Source organism: Marmota marmota, unplaced genomic scaffold (assembly GCF_001458135.2).
Source record: "Marmota marmota marmota unplaced genomic scaffold, marMar, whole genome shotgun sequence".
Lineage (NCBI taxonomy): Eukaryota > Metazoa > Chordata > Mammalia > Rodentia > Sciuridae > Marmota > Marmota marmota.
Window position 1 is genome coordinate 2,326,550 of NW_026000207.1, and position 17,019 is coordinate 2,343,568.

The 17,019-nt window shown below is 60.6% G+C and overlaps 1 protein-coding gene across 6 annotated transcripts; it reads right to left on the reverse strand.

The window, feature by feature from the left end:
* Positions 1 to 4,293: 4,293 nt before the first annotated feature.
* Eps8l1 (EPS8 like 1) lies at positions 4,294 to 14,314 on the reverse strand. Of its 6 annotated transcripts, none has more exons than XM_048791627.1 (21): positions 13,918 to 13,992; positions 13,702 to 13,755; positions 12,999 to 13,148; positions 12,649 to 12,689; positions 12,432 to 12,490; positions 11,708 to 11,869; positions 11,266 to 11,415; positions 10,691 to 10,773; positions 10,083 to 10,341; positions 9,772 to 9,898; positions 9,554 to 9,642; positions 9,390 to 9,464; positions 9,149 to 9,297; positions 8,384 to 8,525; positions 8,263 to 8,291; positions 6,126 to 6,258; positions 5,912 to 6,043; positions 5,620 to 5,722; positions 5,242 to 5,416; positions 4,804 to 4,936; positions 4,294 to 4,691 (listed from the first exon to the last, which is right to left on the reverse strand). In XM_048791627.1, the coding sequence occupies exons 5-21, from the start codon at positions 12,459 to 12,461 to the stop codon at positions 4,605 to 4,607; spliced, it is 2,058 nt and encodes a 685-aa protein (XP_048647584.1). In that variant the 5' UTR covers positions 12,462 to 12,490; positions 12,649 to 12,689; positions 12,999 to 13,148; positions 13,702 to 13,755; positions 13,918 to 13,992; the 3' UTR covers positions 4,294 to 4,604. The 6 variants fall into 6 exon arrangements, 5 of the variants coding, with proteins under 5 accessions (XP_048647584.1, XP_048647583.1, XP_048647581.1 ...); XM_048791626.1 differs by having other exon boundaries at positions 12,902 to 13,148; XR_007343272.1 differs by lacking the exon at positions 12,999 to 13,148 and having other exon boundaries at positions 5,568 to 5,722; positions 13,918 to 14,024.
* Between the last annotated feature and the right edge of the window lie 2,705 nt (positions 14,315 to 17,019).

Consider the following 17,019-nt stretch of genomic DNA (forward strand, 5'->3'; position numbering starts at 1 on the left):
ATAAAGGATTCATTTCTGTTTTCTATAAAATATTAGGATTTCTGTATAGCCTGGTTGTAATTTGATGTTTGGAATGCCTGACCAGGCCTTGAACTCACCCCTGCCAGGGTTTCCCTGACCAGATAACAACCCTCTCCGAAACTTCAGTGGCACCTCGTAAATCTTGGCGTTCCCTGGCCAGATAATGACCCTCTTTGAGGCTCTAATGACCTTCATAAATTTGACCTTCATTAATTCTGATGTCGGGGCCAGCAAAATATGAACTAGCCTTTGTGTTATGCTTGTCAAAGATTTGTCATCTGTAAGTTCTCAAACCCCCTTTGTGTAACTCTCTGTGCTATAAAGCTGCGCTCCTGGAGAGCTGGGGGGCTGTGTCTTGTTCCCACGGTTTTGGTTGGGAGAGGCAGCCCGGCTGGTCGAAATAATAAGCTTGCTTTAATTTGACTTTGATTGGAGTCAGTGGTCTTTTCTTTGTGTCTTGGTCTGCCAGGGGGGCCCACGTTGGTAGATGGGGGTCCACATGGAGTGGCAGAAGCTGCCAGGTGTCCTATGACCTATGTGGGAGCTCGGGTGGGGGACGGGCTCAGTGATCCTGTGCGGGGGCAGGAAGATCCCTGGCAGAGAAGCAGTATTCTCATGACTTGAATCCCAGGTCGCAGAGCAACCCAGAGTCTACCTCCCTCTGGCCCGCACCTTGGACTCAGTCTCCCACACCCACCACAGGAACACAGAAATCCAGACTTTGGGGGTGGTACCAGAAGATCTCAGAAATGACCGTCTCCCCAACTAACAGGTGGGTTTCACTCCAACAGAGAACCTGTGCTGATGGGCAGGACCGCAGCCTCTGGGGCAGGTCCCCCGTGTTTGTCCCTTGCTAGCAAAGCAATAAACCTTCTTTTTCCTTTTTCTCAAACTGGTCCTCATACTGCTTTCACACCGGGGACAGGGACCGAGCTTTAGGCGACACAGGGAGTCAAAGCCCATCTGGAATGACCGGTGGAGTAGGAATTCCTGAGAGCTCCTCCTCATGCCCAGATCTCCAGGTGCCAGTGCATGGAGGGAAGTCCTGTGTGTCTAGAATCTGCTTGAGCAAGAGGCAAGAATGACGTCGGTAGAAATGTGTGTCAAAACAAGGTGACCTGTTTTTTTTTTTTTGTGTGTGTATGTGTGTGTATGTAAGGCACTGAACCCAGGGGTGCTTTACCACCGAGCCACATTGCCAGCCCTTTTAAGTTCTTATTTTGAGACAGGGTCTCACTAAATTGCTTAGGGACTTGCTAAATTGCAGTTGTTGGCCTGCAACATGAGAGCCTCCTGCCTCAGCCACCTGCGTAGCTAGATCACAGGTATGTGTGAGACTGCCTATGTTACTGATTTTTGAGCCCAAATTGCAGTGGCACCCCCTCCTTCACAGAAAATCTTAATTAAGCTTCTTCAGAGACCCTCACCATAATTGTTCTCAGGCTGTGAGCAAGAGTTTCTGTAGTTAGGCCTCCATATCTCGTTGCCATCTTGTCATACCTGAATTTGGCCAAGAGCCTGGAGGAGGTCAGCCCTGCAGATCCTGAGCAGCTCTTACTGGTTTTGCAGACATTTATGGGCTGTCTGGTGCCATCCATTTCTAGTCTAATAGGATAGAGGATTGTTTGTAAGAGTCTTCAGGCAGGAAGTGTGCTTGCCGAAGCCGAGTGTGATAAGGGCCTTTAGCCTGGGCCTGAGCCTTCACGGGTGTTAACACATCAAAGGAACGAAGTTAGATCCTAGGGAAAGAGCAAGTTGCTAGGAGGCTTCTTGGACACCAGCTGGTGGGGAGACCGGAGGGGAACCCCCCTTTCCCAAGCACTAATTTTTGCAGTGTCCCCTATTTATTTTTTTGTATCCAGGCCTGGGTTAATTACCCGGTACAATAAAAAAAAAACTACTTTTATGTAGACTTCTCCAAATTGTGAGCCTCTGAGCCCCCCGCCCCCCCACTTCACCTACACTCCGGGCATAAGGTTCTAAAGATTCCTGGACTCTGGGTGTCACAGGGGTTCACTTGACCCTTTGGCTATATCCCTGGTGGCTTTGAAACTTGTGTTTTTCCTCTTTCCCAATCTTCTCCCTGTCCTTCTCCTCCCTCATCTTCTCCCTGTCCTTCTCCTCCCTCATCTTTCCTTCCTGATCTTCTGTTCCCTAAACCTGTCCTTCCTAATCGCTCCTCATTAACCTTGTTTTCTCTGAATCCCCTCTGAATCACAGCCTTTGGGACAGGAATCCCGTGTTTCTCCTTCGCTAGCAAAGCAATAAACGTTCTCTTTCATTCTGTTTCCCTTTTCTCGAGACCTTGTCTTTGTTATTGGGTCGCCTTCGAGGATGAGGACCGAGCTTTCGGTTACGGGGGTTCGGAGGGACCCGCTCTGGGCTTGGCTGAGAGGAATTCCTGCTCATTCCCTGCTGCCCAGCCTGGGTCTGTCCTGCTTCAAGATGAGACAGGGACTGGGGACAGTGAGAGAGATGCTGGTCTTAGAGGAAACACCCCAAACTCGTGGAAATGCAGGAAGCTCCCAGGAACAATGGCAAGACAAAGGGTCCCCACCCCCCAGTGACAGGAGGACGTATAAGGGAAAACTGGTGTGAGATCGTGATGTGGACCCCGCCCCGCCGCCACCTCTTGTCCAGCCCCTCGCACTGCCCTCCACACAGATGCACACCCACACCACAGGCTGCCCTCTCTCCCGGGAGGTGGCCCGCATTCTCCCGTGACCGAGGACGCGTCCTTGGGTAGTGACAGCCACGTGTCGGAGGCTCTGGGGTGGAAGTGGCTGGCACATGGCGGTGCAGGAAGAGTGGCTGGAGGGAAGGTGCCTAGAGAGCTGAGGGCCGCTGGTGGGGACGTGGCTCTGGGGGGGCCATGAGGCCTGACCTCTGGGTTTCCACCTGACTTAGGTTTGAACCTCCCTCTGGCCGCTGTATTGAGAGTAGGCTGGGGGTTGGGAACAGGACGACCCGGTGAGGAAATCCCAGCAAGAGGTGACAGTGGCTGGGGCCAGGGGGATGGCCGTGGAGAAGGGGAGCAATGGTCAGATTCTGGGACAGCGGAGGGGACAGCCACGCTGGCTTGCTCATGGGTCCCTGGGTGGCTCTCCAGGCATTTCAGTCTGCAGCCGGGCGACAGGAGCCCTGGGGCTTACTAAAGGGGAAGTGGGGCAGGGCGTTCGTGAAACTGCCTGCATTTCCTGTTCCTCTGTTAGAAATGAGGGTGCAGCCCTGTGCAGTGACCAGACCCCACGGGGCCGAGGACATTCTGGGCAGAAGGAGCAGTGTGGACCCAGGCCTGCTGGCAGGAAGAGGGAAGCCTGGTGGCTTCCGGCCTTGGCTGCTGACTAGAGCTGGGGTTCTATCCCGTGGGCCATGGGGAGCCAAGGGATGCCTTTGAGTGGGGGACAGGGTCCATGTGGGAAGGAGTCTTGGAGGTCTGAAGTGGCCCAAGTCAGGAGCCCCTGGCTTGAGGCATCAAAAGGGAGTGGCTGAATGGGGCACCTGCATCATTGAAGCTGGCTCTGACCCCTGATTCTGGTGGCGCCATCTGGTGGCTCAGGCAGAAACAGCTGGAGGGGAGGGGCTGTGGTGCTTGGCAGTGGGTGTTCTGGGGCCGCAGGGCAAGTGCCACTCAGCCTAAAGTTGGAGGAATGTCCGGTCTGAACAAGGGCGAGATCCAGAGAAAACCAGACCTCACAGCCCCCAAACGGTGGGGACAAGGTGCAGGGCTGCGGGAGAGAAAGGAGCTATTTTTAAGGGCAGGAGGTTTGCATTTAGAGACCATCTGCAGGACTGCGGGCGGGACGTGGGGACAGTGCACAGAAGCAGGTGTTGGGAGAGTCGTCGGGGGTGAGGCCGGCTTCCCAGAGCTGGTTCTGGAGCTGAGGCAGGAAGGCGGCTGGAGTTCCCCAGCAGAAACAGCAAGCGCAAACCCGTGGTGGGGGGACGCGAGTGGAGAAGGGCAAGGCAAAGACGGCAGGAAGGAGGAGGTGAGAGGGGCTGGCCAGGCCAGTGGGTCCACTCTAAGCCTCCAGGGACTGCGATGAGGCCAAGGGCGAGGGGAGCCGGGATGGATGTTGAGCCAGAGACAGGTGCTCGGAAGCTGCTCCTGGGCAAGCTGGAGGGCAGACTGGAGGCGAGGAGGACAGAAGGAGCCCCTGCCACGGAGCAGAGGTTCAGAGAGAAACTGAACGTGGGACATCGCCTAGATGCCGGGCCTCCTGTGACTGGTGAGGGTGGGTCCCTGGAGTCAGTTAGAGAGGGGACACTGCCTGCTTAGAAGAGGCTGTTTATAGACCGGGCTGCATGTGACAATGCCGTGCTCAGGGGCGCCCTCTCCAGGGTGTTCCCTCTCCAGTGGCCCAAGAGCTTTCCCTGCTGTCCATCTACTCCCTCCCGACTCCTGGGGGCTCAGGAGGAACTTCAGCAAGGATTGTCCAGTCTGGCCACCCGGGCAGGGGAGACCAGGGCCGGACTGGGTCCGCGTGCTTCAGGGAATCTCTTCCACCGATGGGGAAGTCCAGCGCCTTCCCGCAGGGCCTGGGAAAACGCTGTCTCATTTTTTGCTAAGGGGCCCCGAAGGGTCAGATGATCTCCGTTTTCATCTCGCCTTCCACCTTCTTCTTCTGCTTCTCCATCACTGCCTCCAGCTCTGACACCTTCTCTTTGTCCTGGAGAAAGGGGTGGAAATCAGGTCCTTGGCGTCCCGGCCCTCCGTGCCTCGCCCCCCCCCCACGCCCCCTCCCCTCCGCCGGGCCCAGTCGCAGCCCGGGCTAGGCTCACCTCCAGCAGCGCACGCTGCACCGTTAGCAGGCTGTACACGCGCGCCCCCTCCTCAGGGCTCACCGCCCGCAACTCTTCTTTTTCCAACGAGAAAAGCTGCGCGCCGGACAGTAAGCCCAGCGCGGTCACCGTCCTGAGCGAGGGCAGCGAGGCGCGGTCAGGCCTATCAGCCAATCACAATCCAGCCCCTCCAGCCCCGCCTCCCCAACCAGAGCGGCCTTCTTGCTCCACCAGGGCCAACACTGCCGAAGTCCCCACCCACCAACCACAGCGCGCCCTCTGGGGCGGGGCTTCCCTGGGAATTCCAACCGCAGCCTGGGAAAGAGGCTAACTGCAGCCGGTCATTCGGCCATCCCACCAGATCTCACCAAGGGAGATCACCCTGCTCCCCGAGTTCGCACGCTCCCCGCCGGGCCCAGCAGGCCGGACCCCACTCACCCCGTTCTGAAGCCCTTGGCTTGCAGCCAGGCGCGGACTTTGCCGGCGTCTGAGTCCCGGCTGAGCTGCGGCTCCTGCGCGCGGGGACCCGGGGCTGCTCGGCCGGGGCTTGCGCGGCCCTGGGCTAGGCGCGCTTGCAGCTCCTCGTTGACACTCAGCATCTGGGAGAATTTCTCTGCAGGAGGGATACTGGGACTCAGGGAGAGCGCTGCTGGGCCGCATCCGGCCTTCTAGGGTCCCCAGGGTGGGTGGAGAGTCGCATCCGGCCTTCTAGGGTCCCCAGGGTGGGTGGAGAGTCCCTTCGCTCTTAGTCTCGGTTTCCCTACCTGGAAAGCCACGATGAGATCTGCTCCCAGGAGGGGATGCCCCACCACTCACCCTTCTCACTGGGGTCCAAGTTGTTGAGGCTGTCGCAGCTGTCCCAGTGGGGCCTACCCGGAGCAGGAGCCGGGGCTGGAGGGGGAGGGGGAGTGCTGTGCTCCTAGAGGATGAGAGGAGGTACCTGAGTCCGGGAGGAGACTCAGAGTCCCCGCCTTTCCCCTCTGGAGACACACGTCTGAACCTCATCACCTCATCCACCAGTTCCCTTGACACCCAGTTCCTCACTCCCAGGACCCAGAATCCAGCCCCAGCTTCTCCTCCAGGGAGACCCAAGTCTGCTCTGACTCACCAGGCTTCGGGCAGGGCTTTGGCTGTGGTCCCTCCGGGGTCCTCGGTGGGGTGTCAGGATATTATAGGGCACATATCCCTCTTGGCCCTGTTGGTCCCTCACCTTCCACCACTTGCGCCTGTCATCCAGGACCTGGGTGGGTGTGAGGAGGAGTTTCTGGGTCTGGGTCTGCAGCTCGTGCTGGCCTGGCCCTGCAGATCCCCACACCTCTCACCTCCAGCACATCCTGCTGCTTGACGGACAGCTCACTGCTGTTGCGGGCCTGGAAGTCATAATTACACAGGACCCACTTTCCTGCTGGCTCCGGCTCCTGCTGGGGCTCAGCTTGCAGCTCTGGTTCTTGGTGACTGAGGAGAGTTGGAAGGGTTGGAGATCAGGAGGCAGCCAGCCCTGCAGGTCTGGGCAGTAAGGTGCTGGTGTGAGCTGGGGTTAGAGCCAAGCAGGGGTCGCAGCAGGGCCAGGTTAATAATGTTAATGGAGATCTGAAATGGGGATAATGGCTCAAATATATTGTGCTCCTTTTCTTGCCTGGCTGTGAGCACATGGTGTGGGTATATCATCTCTCACCATATAGGTGAGAACAGCGAGGCTCAGAACACATGATTAGGAACAGCTGCTATTTATTGAGCATCTGCAGGTACTGGGTATCCATAGGTATCATGATAGCTCATGAGCAGTAAAAACGATTGCAAACACTTACATAGCCCCACGTGCAACATACTGTGCCAAGTCTGTTACAGATAAAGCTGACTGATCCTCCTGACCACCTTGGAAGAACCATGAATCTGGACCTCCCTCGGTTCCTTCCTTCCCCAGGGACCTCATTATCTCTGCTTTTATAGGTGAGGAGGCTGAGGCACAGTGATGTAAAGGTTAGGGAGCAAGAGAGGTAAGGCTGAGCTGGGCATGGAGGTGCATGCCTGTAATCCCAGCAGCTCCGCCCGCAGGCTGAGGCAGGAGGATCATGAGTTCAAAGCCAGCCTCAGCAAGAGTGAGGCACTAAACAACTCAGTGAGACCCTGTCTCTAAATAAAGTACAAAATAGGTCTGGGGCTGGGGCTCAATGGTCGAATGCCCCTGAGTGCAATCCCCAGTATCCCCCCACCGTCTGCCCCCGGGCAATCAGCCTTGGTAACTGCCCGCTGTGTGTGCAGTGGACCTGAATTGGAGCTGGGCTAGCCTTGGGCTCTTTGCCAGCTGACACATCACAGACTTCACCCTTCCACGGAGGGCTGATCATCTTTCCTGTTTTCCTAACAAAGAACTCGAGGCTGAGAAGGTAAGGGAAGAGCTGGGAACGCTGAGTTCAAGATTTAGAAGCATGGTGGGGGAGGAGGGCATCTGCGACACCAGGCAGCTGGGGACAGGTTGGATATGACCCCTAGTGAGAGGGACCTCAACCCGGATCAGGCCTACCTGTGCAGGGAAGAGGGGGGGTCTTCTGGGCCGCGGCACCCCCTGTGTGGGGCTGGCGGCTCCCAGCATGCAGTCCCTGCTGAGACCCTCTGCCCTGGCCCTCACCCAGACCCCCGTCATCTTGAGCCTCACCGCCCTCTCATCCACGTGGTTTCCTCCACTCTGCCCAGTACTTGCCCAAAGACCTTCGAGTTCTGGTCTTTCCCCCCCTGGGACCCAAGACTCTGAGACCCCAGAATTTTGTAGAACCATGACTTTGGACCCCTACTTCTTTAATTCCCAAGGATCCAGAGTCCGGGTCTCAAGCTTCAATCTCCTCACCTTTTAGCCCCCCCCTCCCCCAATCTCTAAGTCTACACCGCCAGGACTTGGACTATTAATTTAAGACCTTTGGGAAACCCCAGGTCCAATCCCCCTGTCTTTGCCTCTGCCAGAGACCCAGAGATACCACCACTTCCTGACTTCCCCAGAAACTTCCCTCAAGCCCCTGAAGCCCCACCTGGCTCCCCCCCCCCCCCCCCCCGCCCAAGCACCAGACCTGAGTTCTTCCAAACCCATATGTCTAATCCCCAGCCTCTTCCTTCTAATACCCAGGGCCCTGTCCTCTAGAAACCCAGACATGAACGCTTCCCGGCCGGGAGAGCCCAACTGCGTTTTCCTGGCCTTTTGAGGACCCAGGGGCCTGACCTCTTGGACATACCCATTCCCAGCCCCTTCCTCCCTCAGCCCCAGGATTCTGGGCCTCCCTCTTCCCTGGGACCCACCCCAACCCTCCCTGCGGCCCCACCCCGTCCCAGCCCCATCTGGTCACCACCTCACCCACCTGCGAAGAGCCGGGAAGACAAGGAAAAAGAAAAGGGGGCGGGGTCAGCGCTGGGAACCCCGGCCGTACCCCTTCGGGACCCCCCCTTCCCAGGCCCGGAGCGGACACTCACCCATTGACAGCAACCTGGGGAGCGCTTTGCTGCAGGGAGTAAGAGAGCCTGGGTCAGGGGGGCGCGGAGTTCCCAGCCCGGTCCGCCCGCCGCCTGGCTCCGCGGGCAGCCCCAGTCTTACCTGCCGGCGCCGCCTCTCGTGCTGCAGCTGTTTCTCCACTGGGTCCTCCCAAGCGCGGCCCTGAGGGTCAGTGGCTGGGGGCTCCCAGCCATTGTAGAACTCGGGGCTGTATGGGGGTCCCTCCTCCGGGGGCAGCTCCAGCCTGCGACCAGGAAAGGGCCGGTGGCTCAGGTAATCTTGGTCCGCTGGGACTTAGTGTCATCGACCTCACTAACTTCCCCTCCCCTGAGCCTCGCTCTGTCGCGAGGACTCTAACCCCACCCGGTCTCTAAGTGACTTCAAATATGTTTCTAAACACGTTGATCCCACTCTAAGTCTCCGTCGGCTCCTCTCACCTCTGGTTCCAACCCGAAACCCCTAGCTCCTTTCATCCTGCCCTTTGACACAAGCTGGGTCTCTGGCTCTGCCCCTACCCCTAATACCCCAAGTCTTCATCCACGCTTCAAATCTGTGGGCCTCACCTCCCTTAAGCCCCGCCTCCCTTAAGTCCCTCCCCATTCATCTAAGCCCCGCCCTCGCCTTGTAGTCGGGTATTATTCCTCTAAATCCTGCCTTTTGTTCCAATCCAATAGTCTGGCTAGAGCTTAAACCTCTCCTGCACTCTAATTTTTTAGCTCTTTCTCCAATCGGATGCTGCATTTGCCCTAAGTGCGGGCCCTCATTAACCTCTTTACCGCACCCTCCTGGTTGAGCCCCATCTCCAACCCTCTCTGGTCCCCCTTCTTCCCAGTCCCCACGCCCTCTGCCCTCCAGCCCTGCACCAACCCCGGGCAGGTCCACGAGTCCCCCAGCGAGGTCCAGAGAGCGTTTTCACCGGGAGTCACACTGTCCCGAAGCAGCGCCACCGCCTCGGATGTCAGATGCGGCCGCCTGACACTGCTGGCGAACTCAGGGCCCCCAGACGTGTTCACAATCTGCAGGACGCAGGAGTGGGCATGCCATCCACCCCTCTAAGTCCAACCCGATTCCTCCTGCTGGGGGCCTGCGGCCTTGGGAGCAGCCTCACCATCTGCAGAGGTCCGAACAGAAAGTGCAGCAGCTCTGGGGAGGAGGGGTTGGCGATGTTCCCGCGCAGCCGGGCCTGGGGGAGGAGGGCCGTTGGCATTTGAGCCTGGGCGAGTCAGGTTCTCGGTCCCCTCGCCCCGAGTCCAGGGGCGGACGCGTCCTCACCAGCAGGCTGAAGGCGTACTTGATTTTCTGAAGCACGTCGGTGTACTCGGCCTCCGAGGGCGGCTTGGCCCTCAGCGTCAGCAGGCCCTCTGTGGGTGCGGACAGGCGCGGGGGTGGGGGCACAGGGACAGACACCAGCGGGTACCGTGAGAAGTGGACCAGGCCGGAGGCGGAGGGAGACCCCGGGGAGATAGTCCCGCCCAGCGGGCGCCCCTTACCCCCGGCCTCCCGGCGCCGCGTCCTGCGGCCGCGTTCGCGGTGCTGCAGCACACGGGCGGCCTCTGCCGACTTCTGAAGCCTCGATACAAAGGTCTCCACGTCGTCGAAAATGTGGTTCAGGATGTCCTGCGGGAGGAGGAGGGAGCCGCGTGGGCTCCTGGATCCCAGACGTTCACCCGGGCGGAGGCGCTCTAGCCCAGCGCCGGGACACACATCCAGCCTCCTGGATCCCGGACGTTTCCCCAGCCCCCACCCCAGGAGTTTGGTTGACGTCTGGGCCCCGAGTCTCGGGCTGGTGGGAGCCACTCACCACTTCTCTCTCCGCCTGCAGACCTGCCAGCTCAGGACCGCGGGGGCCCAGGTCTGGCGAGGTCGGGTCAGCGACGCAGGCGGTGCGCTCCGGGGCCGGCCTGGTGGCCTCCACCTCCGGAATAGGCTCCACCCGGGGTCGCCCTCGGCCGGCGGTTGGCTCCGCAGTGCCGATCACCGCGCGGACCGACGGGCGGCGCTGCAGGGGCGGGGTCTCGGCGGCGGTCGAGGGGCCGCGCTGCAGCTCCTCTTGCGTGGCCCTGCGGAAGGAGAAGGGGAAACTGAGGCTGGACCAGCCGAAGGGACGGGGGCGGTGGAGTAGAGGACATTGAGGCCGCCAGGAGTCCAGCCCAGGCTTGGCATCTCACAGGGAGACAGCTGACACGCGGAGCGAAACCCGGGCGGGAAAGGCGAAAGCAGAACCCTGGAGAGGGCCCCGGGAGGCCCGCGCAGGGCCTGAGCAGGGTTTGCTCGACTCCATTCAACCCTCGTTCTGCTCCTTGTTGATATCAGCTCATTTCTTGGATGAGGAAACAGGTCCAGAAAGGGGACATCCGCTCCCCAGAGAGCCCAGCCCTCCCTCCGGTGCTTCTAGTCCAGCTCGCTCACCTGAGCGCTGCTGCCCGGCGCTCCCCGCGGCCTGAGCGGTAATTGTGCAGAGCCCCTTGGATGTCCTCTCGCATCAGCTCGGCCTGTCAATCATGCTGTCAGGCTATGCCTCCCCACGCCCCAGCCGCTGCCCTCCCAGGTCTCGCCATGGACACTTTAATTGCTCAGCCCTGGTCCCCCGCTGTTGTCGCTCACGCCTGTGGACCCACGCACGTCCACGCCTGGACTCGAATTCTCGCCCAAAGTCTGTCCCTGCCCTCGTCCATGACCTAGCCGTGGAGACCAGTCCGGCTCCAGTGGAGACCAGTCCTGGACCACATTGCCCAGCATCCTCCTTCTGGCTACTCCCCAGACCCTCTGAATACTTGAGCCCTCAGCCTCACTCTCCATCTCACGCTCTGGTCTGGTCTTGGTCCAGAATCAACCTGTCTGCAAACACCATTCCCTCCCAGGGCTCAGGTTCCGGCGGGTTCCGGTGGACCCCTGCCCCACCTTTGCTCCAGGCCCCGCCCCATCACCTAGAGACCCCGCCCATTTCTGCCTCGGCTGGGACTCGGTCCGGAGCCCGTTCTCACCCCCAGGCGCAGGCCCTGGAAGAAGTGCACGTCTGGCTGCGCACGCTCTGGCTCCTGACACACCAGGAGCAGCAGCGAGCGGCTCCGGCCCGGTGGCACCACCGCGTCGCAGCGCACGATGGCTCCCAGTGGGTAAGACTCGAGCTCTTCCTGTGAGGGGGGACGGCGGGGTACACTGAGGCCCTGGTCGATAATACTATCAACTGGTGACATCAGTGCCCAGTTGGTGCAGGAGCTGGCTCAAGAGGTAACGGGATTAGGGATAACAACCCCATTTAATAGGGATGGCCAGAAAAGGGGCGGGGCCTTGCGCCCCGGTTCCCAGAGGAAGGACGTGTGGGAGCCCAGATTCACACTCAGACCCTGAAGCCCCAGGGGCAAGCTTTCCGTGTCTCTGCAGGCTCGGCCCCTCCACTTTCCCCACCCATGTGCCCCCTGGCACCTTGGAGACTGGGTCCAGCAGGGTGACGCGGTCAGGGGACACTCGAAGTAGCATCTCCTGTGCCCAGACACGGCCCTGGCTGTCCATGACGGCCAGCTTCCTGGAGGCATCCTCCACGGTGTGCACACCATCCTCCTCACCCAGGCAGAACGTCACCAGGTGCTGGCACCCACAAAGAGCCAGCTGAGTCCCGGAATGAGGTCGGGTGGGCGGAGCCCGCGGGAGCCACCCTGCCAGCCTGAGGCTAACCACTCCTCCAGGAAGCCTTCCCGGAGCGCCTGCCCCAGTGGCTCACCACCCAGCCACCCAGAGCCGTGGCGCCTCTTTCCTCGGAGGCTAGCACTGGGGGCTGTCTTCTCCCCAAGACTAGCGCCCCCTGAGGGCGGGAGCCAGTCGGAGGGACAGCGAGTCCCTGTAAAGGCCTCCTCTGGTGTCCCTCCCATTAGAGCCCTGGCACTCAGGACTCTGGCGCCATCTACCCTCTCTCATCCACATTGCGGCTCTTAGTCCCTGAGTCCAGCACAAGAGCTGGTCACAGGTAATGTCCGCAGATCTGATGGAGCTGAGGCCCACGACTGATTAATGTCTGAGGCCACTACAGAAAGCCCACTTTGTGGGTGACTAGAGGACTTATTCCTGCTTGATGACCCTGCCCTTCAACTGCCCTATCTGTATGGTCACATTTTCCCCAGAAGAGCCCTGTGCAAACAGACCCCAGACTCACATTGACAGGGTACTGGGAAACATCAGCCATCACCACGGTGGAGTAGTGCTTTCTCTGCTCTGCGGGGAGGGGAGTCGCCAGGATGGGAGCCCAGCCCCCTCCTCAGAGCAGGAGGAGAGCCCAGCCTCCCCCTCAGACCCAGAGGTCTGGGCCCCTAGTCTTCTTCTCCCAGGAACCTGGGCACCACGTCTCTAGTTCTTTTTGACCCCACACTCACCGTAGATAGACTTGGCACTCGGCTTGGGGGCAGCTTCTGGGCTGGTGAAGAAAAGAGGGGTGAGAGGGACTGTGGGAGTTGGGAGGAGATCCTGGAAGAATGGCAGGCAGGGCAGCAAGGACTTCATTGTGGGGGCAATGGGGAGCCATGGTGGGTATTAGGCAGGGAAGGGCAGGACCAAGGTTGGTTTTAAGAAGTCAGATAGGTGGTAGTGGGTGGGGACAGGGAGTGTAGTCTCTGGGGTCATGAAGACCTGGGTTCCAGTCCTCTGTGCTATTTCCTTGCCCTAAGATCCTGGGCAGGGACTTGGTCTCTCCTGCCTCAGTTCCCTTGTGTAGGAGAGCATCCACCTGCCAGGGCTCTGGGAAGGTGCAGTCAGGCGGGGCAGGGGAGGAGGTGCAGCTCAGTCACCATGACCATCTGTGTTACGGTGACGCAAGGGACTTTGGGACACAGTAGTTGCTCAATACGTGGGAATGATACAAGGACACAAGCAGCACCTGCAGCAGACACAGGCCTCCCCTGTCACCCACAGGCAGGCTCCTCCCAGGGCCCTCCTGCTCCATCTCCTCCCGGCCCAGCCCCTCTCCAAGTCACTGCCACAGGAGACCCTGTTGTCCCAGGTCCTCTCTCTGCTGCTGGCCAGCCGTCCCCACAGTGTGATACCCCCGAGCTGCAGAGCTCCCTACTTCTCATGGCCGGGGCGTCCCCTGGCTGTCCCTGCTCACTGCAGGAGGCTCAAGGGTGCACATGTGTGGGACGAGATCCTGAGAGGCAGCGGCAGTCCCCGGGGGGTCCTGCAAGGGGTCACTCTGTCAGCGTCACTCTGTCAGTCCTCAACACTGTCCACTTCACAGAGAGGGGCTGGGCTAAAGTGGGCGAAGTCCCTCTGCAGGTCACCCACGGCTGAGCATGGACACCGCTGTCTGTGCCTGGCCAGGGCTGGACATGGAGGGATGTGGCTCTGGCTTTCCCCTGAGTGCGGGCCTGGCTGCTGCAGAAGGGTCCGCAGCTGTGGCAGGTGTGGAGGGTTGGGGGCCGGAGGGCACTTACCCAGGGGTGGTGCTCATGGTGCTGGGGGGGGGAGCTGCAGCCGCCTGGAGGCACCTGGGAGCCCGCAGAGACGTGAGCCTCCTGACCAGCCCAGCCTCCCCCCCTCAGACCCAGGGCACAGGCCCAGCCTCCCCCCTCAGACCCGGGGTCCAGGCCCAGCCTCCTCCCTCTGACCCGGGGTCCAGGCCCAGCTCTGCAGGGCTCAGGCCTCCTTACCTGCTCGGTCAGGGTCTGCTGTGCTCTGAGCCCTCAGCCTCTCTCCCTTCCAGCCTCAGGCCCCACCTCCTGCTCCCTCCCTGGCCTTCCGCCTCTGCATACCTGAGCTGCTCACCTGGCACTGCCCGCTGAGGTGGCCTGGGCGGGGCTGCAGACAGTCCCGAGAGGGGGCTGGGATGGCCTGGGGAAGCCCGGAGACTGTGCCCATTGTAGCAGCACAACAGTGACCACAACAATCACACCTGACGTCCAGTCCCTGGCTCTGCATCAGAGCTCTGCCTCCTTCAGCAGTCCACCTGGCCCCGGAGGACGCTGGCCCCAGGGAGGGCAGCGGCTTGTGGCACTGCTGCCAGCGGGTCAGAGGGCAGGGGAGCAAGGGAGTGCCCAGAGCCACGGTCTCACGGCCCTGTCGCCGGCCCAGATGCCTCCTGTCTGTCCCCCCTGGGCCCTCACCCCACCACCCTGCCCAATTTCTTTGGAAATTTCCCTCAATAACCCTCATGTGACGTGTGACGAGGATCTTAAGAGTTAGGTCATTAAGTGCCCTTGTGCCTGACAGGCTCCGGGTGCGTCCCTGGAACCTGCAGGTCTCAGGCCTAAGAGCTGAGCCTGGACCCCACGCCTGGCCACACCCACCTCACGTGTCCCCAGCACCAGGGACGGGGTGCCCCCGGGAGCTGAGGAAGCAGCCTGGAGGGAAGGGACGCAGCAGGGCACACTCCCACCCTCAGACCTGCCCCAGCGCTGCCCGGCGACCGTGGGGTCAGGGAGGGACGGCCTCTGTGGCGAGCCGTGCTCCTTCACCCAGCACACCTGGACTCCGGGGTCTGCGCTGGTGACGCGGGAAACCCCAAAGCTCCTGTTGCCCCTGTCGACGGCGAGGAAAGAACCCAGAGAGGCACGATGCGGGGCGAGGGTAAGTGCAGGTGAGGCCGAGTCCTGGCTGCGCCTGCTGCTCGGTGACATCTGTGCCAGCAGCTCCTGTCTCAGGACATGATGGACAGGCGAGTGCGATCCCACTGCGAGCTCTGCCGCTGCACGGGGAGGCCGAGGCACGCATAGGCGCGTGGTCTGTCCCCGTCACAGCTGGTGCTGGAGCAGGGGCTGACCCCGCCACACCCGTGGGACCTGCGTGCTTTGGTGCTACCTGGGCTGCCTCTCTGCGACCTGGGCAAGCTGCGTCACCTCTCTGGGCCTCAGTCCCCACTGCAGAGTGGGATTGCCACCAGCAAGGACGGGATGAGAGTCCCCAGAGCTCTCAGCACTGTCCTGGCAGAGGGCGGCCGTCATGGGGACCACGGCCTCTCTTCCCTCCTGTCTGTGAGGGGGCACAAAGGGCCCATCAGACGCGCCCAGCAGGCTGCACCCAGGGTGAGTTTGACAGCCGAGGGGGCCCAGGGCGTGGGGGTGCTCCAGGCCCTGCCTCTGCCTGAGCAAAGGAGGGAGGTCAGACTCTGTCCCCAGGGTGGGGGCGTGTGCAGCAGAGCAAGCAGGGTCAGGTCTCCTGCCACACGGGTGCCCTGAATGCCCTCTGAGCTCTGTCCTGTCAGGGGTGGGGCTCTAGGAGAGGAGCATCACCCACCTCTCACCCCACACACAGAGGAGACCACATGGACTCAGGGTGGACACTGCCGTCCCCCAGGGTCACAGAGGCCCTGGGCTGTGACATAAAGGCAGGATTAGCTGAGCCTGCCCCCTTTTCCATGTGCAGATGAAGAAAGTGTCCTTGGTATGAGCCAGGGCTCTGGACACTGGTCTGAGAGACCAAGGCTGGGCCTGGACTCCAAGTCTGAGGGAGGAGGGGCTATGGGGCTAGCTCCTCTGCAGGGGGGCAGCAGAGGAGGCCCCCTGGCCCCCGTGACCCATGGGTGGCCGGCTCTCTGGAGCAGCCTGTGAGAGCGAAACCTGAGACTCCGCCCTCACCAGGCCAGCAGCCTCCTCCCCCTTCGGTGGCAGCAGAAGTGGCCCCTCCCTCCTCCAAACCACGGGGTGTGGTTCTGAAATACCAGGGCCCCCACTCTTGCAGAGCCCGAGCCGTGGTCAGGCGGAGGAGGTGTGACTCTGTGCTGGAGACCCCCAGGGGTCTGTGCCCTCAGAGTTCTCTTCTAGCCCCTGCAGCCTCCGTCCTGAGGACACACAGTGCGGGTCTGCATTTGGCTCGTTCCCAAGGTGGTGCCTGTCACAGGGAGCTGGATTGGTGTCCTCTGGGTTGGGAGGCTCCCCTGGGTGTCCTGTCTGAACCCACCCCCTCTTCCACTACCCCACCTGCACCCCACCGTCCGAGACGCTTGGCTTTGCTGAGGAGTCCGCAGCAAATGGCAGGGTGTCTGTTGTGGGGGGCTATGCAGCGTGGGGGCTGGGCCTCAGGAGGCGGGGACTCACCCTGTGTGTACATCCAACAGAGTCATTCAATGCGCAGCTCCCACACCTAAGTGTCTCACCATTTGTCCTCAAGAAGAAAGTCTTATTGAGGAGATGGACCCTCCTGACATTGGCAGTCATGATTCATGGTGATGCGTACAGTCATGGAGAGGTGCAGGGCATTGTGTGTCCCCAGAGGAAGCCTTTAATGTGGCCTTGCAGGCTGTGTGTGTGTGTGGGGTCAGGTGGTGGAGAGGGGGAGTCCCGTAAAAGAAGCCGTTTTCAGTTGTGAAATCTGGACAGGGTTTTGAGGGATGAATAGGAGTTCTCCAAGGAAGATGTAAAGATGCATTCTAAGCATTGGGAGTGGCCTGAGCCGAGTCTTGAAGTCATGTAGAACCAAACACTTAGGCTGGGAGGAGAAGGAGAACAAAGCTGGGGCCCCTGTGATACTGTCACCACCGGTGTCGGTGTGGTGAGGACATGGAAGATAAACAGAAGATATGACAAGACTTGGGATTCTGTATGGGCCCTGGAGGGAACAGTGAAGGGACAGTGCAGGCGGGCGGGTGGTCAGGGCGGCCAGTGAGCAGCTGGGCTTGGAGATCGTGGGGAGGCAGAGGTGACGTGGGAGGGTCGGTGGACTGGGGCACGTCAGCAGGCTCCGGCGGGGTGGGGACAAAGGCGGCTGCCTTGGTGGCGGAGGTCATTCAGGCAGCGCGGAACCTGTCTCTTATACAC